The sequence below is a fragment of the Delphinapterus leucas genome, chromosome 8 (assembly GCF_059928025.1).
Source record: "Delphinapterus leucas isolate spDelLeu-1000000601 "Yukka" chromosome 8, BTC_Dleu_Yukka2, whole genome shotgun sequence".
Taxonomy (NCBI): Eukaryota; Metazoa; Chordata; class Mammalia; order Artiodactyla; family Monodontidae; genus Delphinapterus; species Delphinapterus leucas.
The window spans coordinates 30,487,327-30,502,994 of record NC_143136.1 but is presented as its reverse complement, the minus strand read 5'-3'; the positions used below and the strand labels follow the sequence as shown (position 1 = coordinate 30,502,994).

Here is a 15,668-nt window from a genome sequence, read left to right as displayed (position 1 = left end):
GTGGAGTGCTGTGGACACCTGGAAAGACTGCGGGACTAGCCGCAGAGGAACGGGCGGCACCCGGCTTAACTGCTGGCCTCATCTCTGTCTGGGCGGGGAGGCTGGGCCCATTGTCCTCCTGGACTGGGGAGGGTGCGGGGTCATTAGTTAGAGGATGATGTGGTCTCTGCAAACCAGAGGAAACGGCCTGCTTTTGTTTTCCACCCGGTAGGAAATGGAACCTGAATCCATTAGATTCTGGGCAGTTCAACGCGGCACAGTTTGAGCTCTTAGAGGCGTGATGCCTAAAAGGCTACTTGTGTGGATTTGTGTGTCCCAACCATCACTGCGCAGTGTGCCCATCTTTTATGCATTTAAAGCCTGTCAGGCTGGTAATCTAAAGCAGAGGTCTGGGCGACAGTAATGCCAACATTATATAGGAGAGTGCACCTGTAGAGTTAAAAAATGCATGACCCTTTCCCTCAAAGAGTGAGCACAGGAGAAAGCCCCGTCCTGTAGGGTAGCTGCTGAGCCAGAATGCATAATTCACGGACCCCGTGCTGCTCCATGCAGATGGCGATATTAAATCGTGATTGATGCTAAGAGAGGCACACATCTTAGGAAGTTCTCCTAGAGGCTTCTGAATATTTCCAGGTCTCTTGTGCCTTCCCATCTTCTGTTCTACCGTGGTATTGAGCCAAACCCCTCCATTTCCCAGGAACCCCTCCTGGGGATGACAGAGCTTCACTCCCAAATATGAGATGCTTCAAATGTCATCACCCAACTCTTCTGCCTTTGAAGATCGCCCCCTTCCCTCCTGGCCCACGTGAAGCTGTTTACCTCCAGCTGGGCACTGCTGAGGGGGAAGGGAGCAGCTACTCCCCTGCAGCCTCGTTTCCAAGGCTGGTCACACTGGACAAAGCAGCAGCACGCTCTGGCGGTGGTGACCAGGCAGGAGGGACAGCGGCAAAAAGCTTGCAGAAAACACAGGCGTCCACTCAGCACAAAGCACTTTTGTCAAAACTCTGAGGTCAGAGCCAGTGGATTCTCTAATGCAGATTTTTCCACTCAGTGTATAATGAAATAATAAATCAAATTCGTGGTGTATTTGGAATTAAGTGTTTGGGGGCTTTTGCTTTTTCTTTCTTAAAAAAAAAAAATAGCTGAAATCACCCTCCAGGGTCTGTTCTGGCCCAAAACTGAAAATGCTTCCTCCGCATCACATATAATTGTTACCAGGCTCACTTGTGGGTCGGCACCACAAAACCACTATTGTCAGTTCCCGGAGTCTTTACTTCTGGCTCCCTGGGCTGGGCTGGGGAACACCAAATAACATGAAGGATTTATGAGATGAAGACAGAGATGCGAGGTTTGAATGAGGAGAAGAAGATGGGCCAAGCAGGGGAGACAGGAACAGGCAGGGAGGCATGTTAAGTTTTCAGCTTTGTTGTTTTTTTTAAAATCTCAGACCATGTAATTGGGAATATTTATGAGCATTTTCTGGAATATTTTCGTTTGGCAAGTGTGTGTGTGTGTGCGCGTGTGTGGTTGGGTGAGTAGGGGGTAGGATGAGCTGAAATAATCTCTTCCACGGAATGAGTAAGTAGGTTAGTCTTCTGGACTGCCATAAAAGGTCTGTAAAACTGTTTTAAATCAGCCACTGGTAGAGAGGAGAAACAAGGAAAGGAAAAAAAAAAAAACAGACTGTAACATATTTGAAGTTCTTTGCTTCGTGTGTCTTCTCTTCCAGACCAACCCTGTGGAGGTCGTTTGAATTCCAAAGACGCTGGCTATATCACCTCCCCGGGGTACCCCCAGGATTATCCATCCCACCAGAACTGTGAGTGGATTGTTTATGCCCCCGAACCCAACCAGAAGATTGTCCTCAACTTCAACCCTCACTTCGAAATCGAGAAGCACGACTGCAAGTAAGCACCATCCTGTACCATGTACATCCACGAGACACACACACCCCCACCCGCTCCCCAGGCTTCTGCCGTACCTGCCGCCTCGTGGCAGCTCCCCTGGCCCTAGGACCTGCTGAGCAGTGGTGGATCCTGGCCCCAGAGGGAAACCTCAAGAGATTTATTTCTTTCAGTGGAAATAAAAGCCTAGTTGATCCCATAGTATGGAGGAAAGCGCCTTCCTGAGTGAAGAGTGTAAAGAATACACCCTAAATTCAAAGGCTGGCAGTGGAGGAGAATTCCACGTAGGGGCAGGGGGGCGGGGAGTACGCAACGCCAGCTCTTGACTTTAAGATTGACTTTTCCCTTGGAGATCTCCCCATTTCCACTGCCTCTCCCACATGTAGAAACCCCAGCAGCTTCCTTAAATAAAACAGTAGCCAGATTCCCCAAGTGGAGACTTCCTGTGTATCCAACCGTGGACGATCAGGCCGTTATTTTACGAAGCAGCAGCAGGTTTCCTTATAGAGAGAGAGCTAAAAAGCTGAGTCTATACTGGTAGGTCTGAGATTCGCATTGACTCTTGGTATGGGTGCTGTACAGGTTAGAGTCTCAAAGCGGGTGCTATGGATTTATTTAACAAACACTCTTCTAATTGCTTTGTAAATATCAATCCATTCAGTTCTCACAATGGCCCTGGGAAGTTGGTGCCATTATGACCTCCATTTTGCAGATGAGAAAACCAAAGCCCAGAGAAGTTAAGTCACCCGAGGTGACTCAGCTGGGCTCACAACATTGGTCCTGCCATCTTGGGAATGTGTGGCTTAGGAGAGACCAAGCAGACATTTAGACATCTGTGAGTGCTTTAGAAATGCCATGTTGGGACTTCCCTGGTAGTCCAGCGGCTAAGACTCTGCGCTCCCAATTCAGGGAACCCGTGTTCCATTCCTGGTCAGGGAACTAGATCCCACAGGCCACAACTAAGAGTTTACATGCCGCCACGAAGACCCAGCACAGCCAAATAAATAAATAAATAAATAAATTTTTTTTTTTAAAAAAAAAGGAAGAAAAAAGAAACACCATGTTAACACCAAGGTCCCTATAAGTTAAGGTGAGGGAGGAAGCAGCATTGCAATGTCAAGAGTGTGAATGCCCTTTGTACTGTCTAGTGGGCTCCATCTTAAAGTCTTTCCTCGCTGAAACCAAAGTGAGAGTTTTCTATACAGGATAGAATGTGCCAACGATCGTGTCCTGCTCCAGACGAGTGCCTAGAACGTGCCACTGCTCTGATGGGTGTTCAGTGGCCCCTTATGATTAATAAATAGTCTGAGCATTCCTTGTGAGCAAAGCATTGTGCAGGCTGAAAAATTAATAAAGGGATCAGCTAGCAGGAGACGCACAAGGGAGCAGGTCTAGGTCTGGGCCCGTGCTACCTTGTGGAGGAGAACAAGGCTCCTCTTTAACCAGAGTTCGATCGGGAGGCACGGTGAATCAATGTCATTGTTATCCTCCTAGGACTCCTTTGCACCTTCATAATGGTTTTTTCCTAACAAGAGGTAGTCTTTGTTGAAAACCGAAGGGTTTCCCGGGTGAACGCCTCATGTGACAAAGAGTCATAAGACGGAGTTATAATCCCAGATCCACTCTTGACTCCATGGATGACATAGGGTAACTAACCAGTTCCTCTTTGTCTAAGTGAAATGCACAGCCTGTGTATATTTGCACAGCACCTCAAGGCTGCCAATTCCCTGCCAGTGAACTTTACCAAAAATTTCTGTTAGAAGAGCTTCTTTATAAGGTATAAGGCTTCTGGTGCCTCTGGCTGGGTTACAGAAGGTTGGCACAGACTGAAGCGTGATGTACTGAGAGCTTGGGTCTGAGCTCAGAGAACTTTGACTAATCACCTGTCTCAACAGAGGGCCAAAATCTGTTATGCTTATGCCAGCAAATCTCCCAGGAAAATTGCTGAGAGGTCATCTCATGTATATTCATAGTGGCAGAGAGAGAAGGCATGGCTTTGGGAAGGGAAAACTCAGGAACTGGTGAGCATGACTTAAAACATGTTGGAAGCATGTTCCTGCCCAGTTTGGGGCTGTGGCATACCCCTTGCCCTCAGGACTCAGCCCCAGGGATGGAGCGAGCACAAGGTCTCTGAAGCCACTGGGAACAGAGGAACCAAGACGTTGCCTCTGGCTGGAGTTGGAGTAGGGGGAGCAGGTAAGTTACAAGGTTATTCTGAAGCTTCTGGTGCTTACCGTCCATACCAAGTAGCTTCCTGTTTTTCTCCCCACTCCCCCAATTCCATGCTTCCAGCTGGAACCGAAAAGTTCAGGGAGGTCAGAAAAAGATCTTTCTGGAGTCTCCTTGCCCCAGTGCCAAAGTGTCAGCAAGACGCTGTTGGGGTCACGCCTCTGCTACTTAACCTCATCCTTACTTCTCTTACCCTCCCCCATTTCTCCTCCACTCCCCATTTCTCTCTCATTCTCGTTAATTTTTCTACTTAGAAAGACACATCCGGTTCTCTCCATCTCTCACCCTGCAAGGTATTTTTAACAGTCTTCACTGCCATCCGTATTCAGGGTTAAATGGGTTCCTCCTCCCCCGCTGCCTTGTTTCACTTTCTTGTGAAGGGGACAGTCCTGAAGGTTCTGTCCTGTTTCTCCTCTCTCCCGCTCTCATTTTCCTTCCAAGGGAGCTCCCGGGTTGGAAAGCACTTACTATCAAAGGAAATTAGCATCCTTTCTCTTTTCCTTTCGGTGCATGTTTCCAATTGGGTTTGGCTCTCAAGGCCCTCAGGGTAGACACGTACCAAGAGAGAACGGCCCAAAGGGCCTTCCGAGGAGAGCATGCAGCGGCAACATTCCCTGCAAAAAGAAATATGAGTAAGAACGTCAGGGAAAAAAAAAAAAAACCCAGCCCCGCTGTGCAAAAAGGGCAGTGGTCAGCATGCCTGCCCTTTTCTGTTTTCCCCTCTTCTTCCTTTGTGCAGGATTAACTGCAAAGATGGCCCCATGACCTGGGCATGGGCCCTGCTATGAGAGGATTAGCCTGGCTGGTGGCCCCTAAGCCTTTGGCGGCTTGTCCCTCGAAATCCACATCCTAAAGGTGGAGCCCGTTGGTGAATAAACCCCAGACAGACAGATCTTTTCCCCTAACCGTCGCTTGCTAATTTTGTTCCATTTAAGTCTGCCGTCTGCTTGGAAACTTTCACTCACCAGCCCCGGTTTTGCCTGAGTCAGTACAGTCCGAGGCCACCATCTGCAGTGAGCTCCCAACTCCTCCCTCTGGCCGTCTGCAGGAATCCAAGCCCCAGCACCCACAGGCTGCTCTGAGGCCTAGTCACCGACTGCAGGCAGAAACCAGAAACCCCTGTGGACAAAAGGGCAGGACTCAGGGCCATCTGAGCAAACAGGGAGAGGCCACTTCATTCCCCGCGGTGGGCAGGAGGATCGTGCTACTGCCTTTCACTTGAGTCATCAGCCAAGTGGCTGAACCTTAGGGCTTTAGAAGCGTATGCATGCAAACTTGAATATTCTTTTTTCCCTTTCTGAGATCTAAAGTATATGTATTCTCGAAAACACCCGCCTGTGTAGGATACACAGCTTATTCACGAGCCCTCGCACAAGCCTAGCATCCCACCCCATCCCGGAGGCCCAAAGAAAACCAGAATCAAGAGTCTAGGTCCTTTTAAGAACTGGTTATTTCCAGATGGCTATCTTGAAAAACATGCTTCAGAAAGTGCGAAAACCACTAGGAAGACTTGAGAGAACATGTCTTAGGCTGAAAAACCCACACAGAAACCTATACTGATAATTTGATGTGTACGTTCAGCACAGCAAATCTCATTTACCATGCCTCATTGAAATTTCCAGATTCTAAAACATACTCCTCTAAAGTTCCAAAAGTTCCTCTTTAGAAAGATTTCTGATTAAGAACATTCTAAGTCATGTGCCACGCTTCCTTGTCTTCGTAAACAAAATTAATGCTAAGGTGAGTCACCTTTTTCTCAGTGATTCAGGCTTCTAATTCTAAACTTGACAGAGGCTGGGTAATTTCATGTTTGGGTCAGATAGATTTAGATACGAGTTTTTGTTGACATTTTAAACTTCCCAGGCCTCAGTGTTGTCATCTGCAAAACTTTGACACTGGCAACTACTTTGCAAGATTTCAGTCTCTTGTTTATGTCGATACACAATAAATTCGCAACTGGGTCAGCGTCTTTGTACGTTGGGGGAATGTGTGACTTTTTTCTATCAGTACTCTTGCTGTCATCTTCTGTTATGAGTATACCCCTCTGACCTCTTTTTACCCTTTTATTGTGGGTATGGGTTTTGCTTCAGGAGGTTTTGGTGTCTGTTGGGAAGTGTTTAGTCCTGCGGTCTAAGCTGTTGTCCCAGGCCAGTGCAGTCCCAGGGCCAGCATGTCTGGTTTGCTTTAGTCAGCCACGCTCATAGCACAGTGCGTACTAGGGTGGTCTCCCGGGCACAGAGTGTGAGAGCATCCGTGCATGGAGTCCTCGGCATTAGTTGAGCTGCTCACCATCTTTTCTTCTGAAACTATCCCCCCACCCCGCCCCACCCACATTCTGGATATTTGAGGTTTGGGGGGATATTTGGCCTCTAGCTAAGTGTGCTGGATAAACAAAGTGCCCTTGTGTTTATTTACGGCCAGAGGAGCTCTCTAAATCTTAGAAGATACGTGTGCTTCTCCCAAAGTAGGGGATGCTATCTTAGGAAGGGGGCACTTTCCCAGGTTGATAAGTTGACTATGGGCAACAGAGGGAACATACCAGACCTCAGTAATCTGGCCCTTCCCCAGCGGGCCAGCGAAGACTCCCTGTGCTCAATAAACATCCTCCACATACAACCACATACAACCTTACTACATCTGCAGGAGACCCTGTGAGGGCCAGGGGTCAGACTCTCCTCCCTCTCCCCTCCAGTGCCCCACGGCACGCTCCCCTCCATTCCCCCTTGGAGTCCTTGATTCCTCCAGCTCTCTTTCAGGGCCCCCTACTCGGAACTCCCCAAGCGTTGCCTGTTGCCCTGATTTGCTTGCTGTTTGTTCGTGCGTGGTCATCCTGTGTTCTGAGCACGTAAGTTCTCGAAGGGCACGGACCACGTGTGTCTCATCTCTACCCTCTGAGGTGCCTAGTCCTAGAGGGGGCTGAGCAGGGGCGTGCACATGATTGTGTCAGGGAGATTTTTACATCTGGGTTGCCAGGATGTAAGTCAGCACGGCACGAACCCACACTGGAAGGTCAACAGAGGTGTCTTCCCTAGTCGTCCATCTTGTGATGTGACATAATGACAGCAGGAAGGTAAGACACGGGATCACAGAAGTTACTAAGCTCTCTGTGACTTGGTCTTTCATCAGCAAAGTGGCAATAGACCTTTCATTCGTTCCTAGTTATTAAACATCTACTGTGTGCCAAGCATGATGATAGCCTTGGGAATTCAGTGATGAGTAAGTAAATTGTACTCTTTGACCCTATGAAATTTAGAGTTTGGAAGGAGGAAGCAAGTAAAAAAATACGTGGTTACTGATGATAAAGTTGCCACATATGAGCCTGACACTGCCAAGTGCTTTACATACATCATCTCATTTGATCCTTGCAACAAGCCGTGAAATGGGAAGTGGTTGTTACTCTTCCCATTTTACAAATGAAGAACCTTGGGCTCAAAGAAGGTAAGCAACTGGCCCAAGTTTGCACTCTTGAAGGTGGCAGAGAATGGGACGAAGTGAGAGAGTGGCATGGACATATATAAACTACCAAATGTAAAACAGATAGCTAGTGGGAAGCAGCCTCATAGCACAGGGAGATCAGCTTGGTGCTTTGTGACCACCTAAAGGGGTGGGATAGGGAGGGTGGAGGGAGATGCAAGAGGGAGGGGATATGGGGATATATGTATATGTATAGCTGATTCATTCTGTTATAAAGCAGAAACTAACACACCATTGTAAAGCAATTATACTCCAATAAAGATGTTAAAAAAAAAAAAAGTGCAGAGAAGGGATTTGAAACCAGAACACACTACTTTGCAACCTGAGTTCTTTACTCTCATGCTCTATTGCCTCCGCCAACACCATGCATTCTGACCGGGGACGTGATATGAGCCCTGGGATCTACCCTTGGCTGAGGAGATCAGGGAAGGCTCCCTGGAGGAGGCGATGCCTGCACTGATCCTGAAGAAGTTAGCCAGGCAAAGGGGATGGCGGTAGCGCTGGTGGCCCAGGCAGAGAGCATCATGTCAAAGGCAAGAAGGGGAGAGAATTTGATGTCTTCAGGAACCACAGTAATGTAGGGCCATCCTAGTGGCTTGTTGATACAAACCCCCTTCTCGGTGAAGAGATGACTGGGCAATGCTGTTTAATTTTATTGCTTGGCCAGACAACTTCCAGCATCTCAGCGAGGGGCTGTGGTCAGGAAGCAGGAAAGAGTGAGATGATGGGGACTCTCTGCTGTCCCACTCTCCCTGGTCAGAGAGTTTCTACAGTTTCATACCCTATATCCAGGGACCACCCCCCACCCTGCAATTTAATGCGTGAAAGTGGGGTATGGCCTGGGAAAGTCCGGGTAACACTCTGCATTAAGCTCCGCTCGTCAGTTTACTCCTACACAAGACTCCCTGTGTACACACATCTCTTTCCTACGAATAGAGGGCAGGAGGGCACAATGCCCAATTAGACGTGTGGCTTCAGCTGGTCTCTGGAGCTCAGAGCAGAGTGAGAGTTCTCTGTGGTTCAAGAGGGTGTCTTGCACTCAGGAGAGATCCTCAGGTTGATTACTCATGACATTGTTACAGATTTACTGCCCGCTCAGCCACAGAAATATTCTGATTCCCCCAAGGAACCAATGAGCAGCAATACTTTTCTGTATCACAGCAACCCTGCTAATGACAGAAACAGATCCCCTCCAGGTACGCGGTGCAATAAACGGGAACAGTCCTGCTGCCTCGAGCTCAGCTGGCAGCCAACCCCACACTCACCAGCCTTGACCAGGGACTCCACCCAGCAGCTTAGCTCGCTGAAGAAGTGAGGGAAAACACCCCAGATTGTTCTCCGCCTACCAAGGTTAAAGAGCAGTTGGGACAACGGTTATTTTTGGCAGTTTGTTTTTAAATATGCGATGTCGCAATCGCAACTCTCCAAATGCAAGCTTCACTGTGGATGTCCTTCCTAACAATGCATTTTTATCTTCTCATTGAGAAAATGACGTGAGATTTTCTAGTACACAATCCCACTTGTTCTGGCTCTCAAGCCTGGCACCTTCTCTGAACCCAGAGGTCCCAGAGGCCCAGCATCTCACCCCATGTAGCTCCATGTAATTCTCCCATCTAATTACACCGGGTGAGAGTCTGTCTTAAGAAATTCAGTGGGAGCTCTGGGTGTGGAGGGGATAAACAGGAGAAGGAAATAGATGAAGTAGAGAAATTAGATTTTTCTAAAAAGGGATTGCGTGTTTTCCGTAGTCATGAGTCGTTTAGAAAAAAAAATGTATTCTCTTTGTTTTGTCCTTTTTAGTGGCAGGGCAGTTGAAACCTTTGGATCAAGAGAAACTCAACAGAATATTTAATTCCATTCTTCTACTTTTGCCTGGATAAATCATCCCAGAAAAAAAAAAAATTAGCTGCCCTTGTCTTTCCTTCTAGAAAAGAGCTGCCATAATCGTCCTTCATTATGAGACCTACGCCTCACAACTCATCTCAGTTGATTGCAGAGTAGATGGTTGTATTTAATTTACATAATCAAAACTTTTTTTCCTAGAAGGAAAATCCGTGAAAAGTGTTAGCTGGTTCAAAATAAAACTTGAAAAAGAAGAAGAAAGAAGAAGTGTGAGTTGGGCTTAGGTTTAGGAGGGCAGCAAAAAACTCCACATGATAAAGGAAAATTCGCATGATTTTTTATGCTTTTTCCCTGGCTTTGTAGCCAAGCATCTCGGCAGTCTCTATAAATTTTTCTGCTCTGCCCCATTAGGGGCTCCATCGTACGTTTGTAGGTGGTATGGAGGGATTGTCAGTTGGACAATAATAGCAAATATTTATTAAGCTACTGACAGGTGTCAGGTGCTACTACACCAAGAACTTTCCATGTGTTACTCTCGTAACAATGCTTTTGGGCTGGTACTGCTGTTATTCCCATTTAACAGATGGGGACACTGAGGCCCAGAGAAATCACACAGATAGTAATGGTAGGGCTGGGATTTGAAGGCTGCTGCCCAAAGCTGCCTTCGTATACCTGTGTCCTTGTGCCTAGAGCTGTCATCTGCTGTCCCAAGGCTTAGGTATTTGGGGCCTCTCTGATTTCCTTAGATATACTTGACAAGTCTTTTCTTTTCCTTTTCTCTTTCTTCCTTTTCTTTACCTCTTCCTGCCACGTGGTCACCTCCGGGTGCCGACAGGGCAGTCAAGGAGGGAGAGAGAGCTTTCTGTGTCTTTAAATGCGAGCTGGAGGCCTGCCTCTCAGTCAGTTGTCTCTTTCTGCCTCTCTGTCATCCACCTCCGCCCCTGTCCCGCACAGCCCCCCTCGCCGTCTTCTTCAAATTCCCTGTCATTCCCCCATCACCTCACTCTCCCTCTGGAATCCGAAGATGTGAGGGCTAGTAATAGAGTGTCAGCGGAAGTAATTGATTCCTCACACAGAGAGAATTCTCCTGCCTTTAGTGTCAGTGGAGCTGCACCGGAGTCGTGGAGGGTGAGTGAGGCCTGTAAACAGCCCATGGCTGAGCTGTCAGGGTGAAGCCAGACACACTGGGGAGTGAGTAAGAGGGAAAACGGTGGAACAAATCATTGTTTTGTTGGAAAGGAAAGGAGTAAATAATATTTCAGCCCAGGAACTGGCGGTTTGAAAGAGATGGTTGAGACCTAGGATCAGAGGGAATCCGTGCGGCGGGTTTTAACGGGAGGATTTTTCTTGGTCTCAAGGTAGGAGGTTTTGTTCCCGCCCCATACCCCCTCCGCCCCGTTATCATCATTATTATCATTAAAATAATTACCGTAACAATTACAGTTGATGAGACCTCGGGTTTATAGAGCACCTTTCATCTAAATGTTCAAAGTGATTTATCCCTGTGTCATCCCTTTGAGAGCAGTAGGAGGGTAAGAAAGTATCATTATTGTTTTGGTCTTATCTGCTGGGAAACTGAGGTCCAAGCAGATACAGGATTTAGTCCCAGCCTCCGGGCAGGCCGCTGGGTTAAACGTCGGGGTACTGACTCCTCTTCTGGGGTGGGTAGGGGGTCGGTCTCTACTGCCCTACTGCCCGCAAGGGCTCTTCTCCTTGTGCGGCCCCCAGAGCTCTTCCCTGGCGCTGATGCTGCCTCCCCACGCTGTGAGGACCCTGCCGGCCACCGCAAGGGGGTGGCCTTCGCGCCAGCCAGCAGCTCTGCACGCAGAGCAAACAGCGTGCTCTGGCTGTGGGATAGATAAAAGTGCTTTAAGGTCTGACTCACACCGTTCCCATCCCGTGAGGAGACTTCCTGCAATCTGGTTCCCTTTCTTGCAGGAGCTGGTGTCCTTTCTAGGCATCTTTCTTTCTGGTCTGACTGAGCCTTCAGCCAAGAGCATCCAACATTCTGAACCTTCACAGCTTCTACTCCACCTCTCCAAATGGCAGCTGGTTCTTTCGGAACAGAGGGGCGTTTCCATGATGGGGAGAGGCGAGTGCTTTCATGTGTCCTGCGTGGACAGGCCTGCTTTTGCTCTGACAGCCCCGGGGCCTTCAGAACACAGCCATCGGCGAAAGCTTACCAAGCGGCCGTTGGAGAGGTGGAAGCAGTCCCAGCTGACTGGCCCGTGAGCACTGGCCTCAGTCTCCACCCTGGCGTGGCACCAGCCCCTTCCTGCTTGGACGTTAGTGCAGGCCCATCATCTCCACACCACCGTGCTTTTTGCATTTGCACAGTAGTGACAAGTTTGCCCCTGGAGCCGGGGAGAACCTCTGAGCTCTGTAACCTGAAGCTCAGGGTGAATGAAATGCAAGGACAGGGCCCGTCACACCTGCCACCTACTCCCCAAGCTGTCCCCTGCTTGCATTTCCGCATGGCACGTTTTTCAGACAAGTTTTGTACTTTCCGACTTTTGTTATGGAGGCTGGATGCCAGCAAAGGGGGATAGAAAAACGACTGGGAGTCTTGATCCCAGGAAAACACGTAAAAGACTTTTTCGATGCTGTGATTGATTCCCTAGTGCCCAGCACACCTCGTTCCCAGCAGGCTCCCATTTTTCAGACAGATGGAGAGGTTATGATTCACTCCCACAATTAGACCCTCTGGGAGCCAGGGTTGGTGAGCACCTGTCCCAGAGGGAACCGTTCACCTGGCCAAGTTCAGGGACGCTGCCGGCACACCAGGCCGAGGAATCTGATTTCCCCTCAGTGGCTTACCCATCAGCCCTGAGGCACAGAGGCGTGGTCCCTGTAGCCATTTATGAGACGAGGCAAACTGAGGCATGTTCGATTGACCCAGGCCAGCTTAGAACAATTCAGCAAGTCTCTGGCCCTGCTGCAGTTCACCTTCCCATCTGAGCACCAGCCTAGCGGTGAATGGACACAGATTGTGGGCTACTCTTATCTGCTTTCTGCCCTATGTTGTTGCAGAACGCTAGCGTGGGGTCCTTTGAGCTGACTGCAGACGGTGAGGATTTTATAGATGCACAGAGCAGACAGAAAGAAACACTCAACAGTCCTGCTGAAAACAGCCTGCCCAAAAGCCTTAAACTTCACATTAGCACCGGTTGCTTCGAAAATCCTTCCTTGCAGAAGCAAATACGTTCCATCCAAGCCTGTCTGCAGGAGCAGAGGAGATCTGTGGCCACAGGACCTGAGGAACGTGCTTGCTGGGGAGCCGGTCAGTGGAGGGAGTGGTGTTTGGCCAGAGGGTCAGGGAGAAGTGACGCAGGCCTTGTTGTGTGCCCTTGATTCTCTGAAAGTTCATCTACAGTGAGACTTATCAGACACGGTGTCTGGAGCGGCCTCCTTCCTCACGTTGCGAGGCGTTCTTGGCAGCCTGCTCCGTCAGGAACAATGAGACCAGCGGGCCCTCTCCATCATCCCAGGGCTTCTGCGGAAAAACCACCAGCAATTATAAATAGATGTTGTTTGTAGTTTCCATTTTCTTGCCTTCAAGGTTTTTTGGAATAACTCCTTCAGTTTGTTTTGGGTTGTTCTCTTTGCATACTTCCTTTGCTGGGTGGTCAGATTTCCTCCCTTCTAAAGAGCCCTGGTGACCCTGGCTGTGAGGGGATTGCTAATAAGCTCAAAATATCAGAGATTCGGGATGGGAAGAAATAAAGGAAGAAAATGAAAGTGCCAACAGCTGCTATTAAAAAGGCACTCGGCACCACACAAATACAGACCGATGCGGTGTGTGAGTCCTTGGAGTTAGAGAGCAAATAATGGTAATAAGTTAGGTAAGACATAATAATGATATGGAGTTAGACAACACAACAAATAATGATAGCAGCAGCAGCAATAACAACTAACATTTATTTATTGAGCATTTACTATGTGCCTGGCCCTGTGCTGAGCTGTTGACGTGCATTAACTCACCAAATCTAGGGAGGTTGAGTGCCTAGCTCTTCAAGACCCAGCAAATGGGAGTGGAGGTGGTTTTGAACCCAGCCTGGCTGGCTGGTTCCATAGCCTGGGTTCGGAAACATGAGACTGAAACGAATTCTCAAAAACTCAAGTGATGAAGCACTGTTGATGCGTTTGTACAGGAGGAGGATTTTTCGAAACCACCCTCTATAGCACTGAGGTTGGGGAACATTGAGACTGTCTGTAAATTTATTACTTTTCATTTCATCTTCACCTGTTCAGTTTCCAAAGCATCGTGTGTATGTAACTCTTCTCTCCCCCAAGTCTGCCATCCTATTTTGTAGAACCCAGGTAATAATCAAAATGGCCAGTGCCTCGCAGGCACTCTCTAAGGCATCCCGTGCTGTGCTGGGCCTGTATATACCTTCACGAACCTTTCAACAATCCCACAAGGTGGGGCGTATTATTATTTCCATTTTATAGATGAAGAAACTGAGGCTCAGAGAAGATCAATGCCTTGCCTGAAATCATACCACTAGCATGTGCCAGGAACCAGCTGGATCTGTCCACAAAACCCATGCACTGCATTTCCCAGAGTACGCACAGCCCTGTAGACAGATATGTTTCTGTGCAATTAAAAAAAAGTTTTTTTTGGTCCCAGACCCCTTCCCTAGGAAAATGTGCGTACACACAAACACACAAAATTTCTGTGTAGGATTGTAGGGGTTCCCCAACCTACTGAGACTCATCTGTGGACCCTACTGGAAATCCATGGGCTGAAAAATATCTGCTCTAGATGATACTATAAGAGCGTATAAACACACAGGATACTGTTTTCTCACCCAATGGACCATATGTTCGCCTGTGGGTATATATGTACTTATAAAAATACTTCAGTTACAAAAATTAATATGTTATCCCATCTGAACACTTACAAGCTGGATTTCTACTGGATGAGTCTTGAAACCGTGAATTCCAAATCCATTCACTGCATCTATGGGTGATTTGTCTATTAAATTTGGCAAGTCCTACAGGCTTTGTTTAAACAAAACAGCTAGGTAAAACGAGTGAGATTCTGTTAAGTCTCTAACTGAGACGGAGAGGTGTCTTTGCGCCTGGCACCTTCTAATGTTACAGTGTTCTGGCAATCTGGCATTCCCACTGCTCTCCAATCTTCATGCAACAACGAGGCCAGAGGACAGAGGCGAGGTCAGTGTGCCCTGGAGTGAAACCGCCTGGGCAAAGCCTGCCTCTGGCCTTTCCTTGTCGTGTGACTTTGGGCAGGTCGCTTAATCTCCCTGAGCTTCAGCCTCTACGTCTGCAAATGGATGGTAATCATATCGGGGCCTGGTGTGTATTAAGTGAGGGTTGAATGAAATACTGTCTACATGGAGTGAGGATCTAGCCCACTGTGAATGCTCAGTAAATGGGAGCTCTTCTCATTGATATACCAGCTTCTTATAAAAGTGGTACCAGTGAAAGGGAAAAATTCAAGGAAATAAAAATGGCTTCTTAAAAAACCCGACCTGACAGCTAGCTGATTTCTCCATAAAAGCTGGATGTCCCTACTAAGCTGGAGACCAGGCGACCTGGCTTTGGGCCTGAACTGACCAGAAACTTCGGCGTCATGCAGACCCACCTCACAGCCTCTTAGGATCTCGGGCAGCTTCTTTGTTGAGAAAGTTGTGCGTGACAGTGTTGTTTTTTCCTCCTGTTGTCCCTGCAGGTTTTAATGCAAGGATTAATAAGACAGTGTTTGTAGATGTCTTTGAGATTCCTGTAAGAAAGGCACTCCAGGAGGTGGTAAATTCTCTGGCCTGGATAATCTACTCATGAAATATGGAACTTTGAAAGTGTGAGAAAAATCTCAAATCACTTTGACAGCATTTTAATTATAGTTGATTTGTTTGCCGCTAATAGAGAAAACGCTGTCAGCATGATTTGAGATATTTCTTCCACTCAAAATGTTATATTTCATGTTTTCGAGTCACAAGGCAACATGTTGGTTTCCAGATACAGCCAGAATAACTCAGTGAGTGTGTTGGTGCCCAAATGCAGAGTGTAAAACGGACCGAACCCCTCAAAAGCAGAGTTCGTTCTTCTTAACATGTAACGTCAACCTCAGGTCCCTCAATCATTTATTCACTCAACAAAAAGTTAGTGAGCCCTCCTATGTGCTGGGCACTGTGCAAGTATTATAAATTCATCTGTGAAAAGGTGAGGTTCTTACGCTCGTGGTGCTTATTGTCT

The 15,668-nt window shown here is 47.9% G+C and overlaps 1 protein-coding gene across 5 annotated transcripts in view; it reads left to right on the top strand.

Moving 5' to 3' along the window:
• Positions 1-15,668, top strand: part of NRP2 (neuropilin 2) — a 115,116-nt gene that overhangs the window by 13,015 nt on the left and 86,433 nt on the right. For all 5 annotated transcript variants that reach the window (XM_089916485.1, XM_022567493.3, XM_022567494.3 and 2 more), the window contains exon 2: positions 1,730-1,907. In XM_089916485.1, coding sequence (XP_089772611.1) covers positions 1,730-1,907 — 178 coding nt within the window. The remainder of the gene's footprint in view (positions 1-1,729; positions 1,908-15,668) is intronic.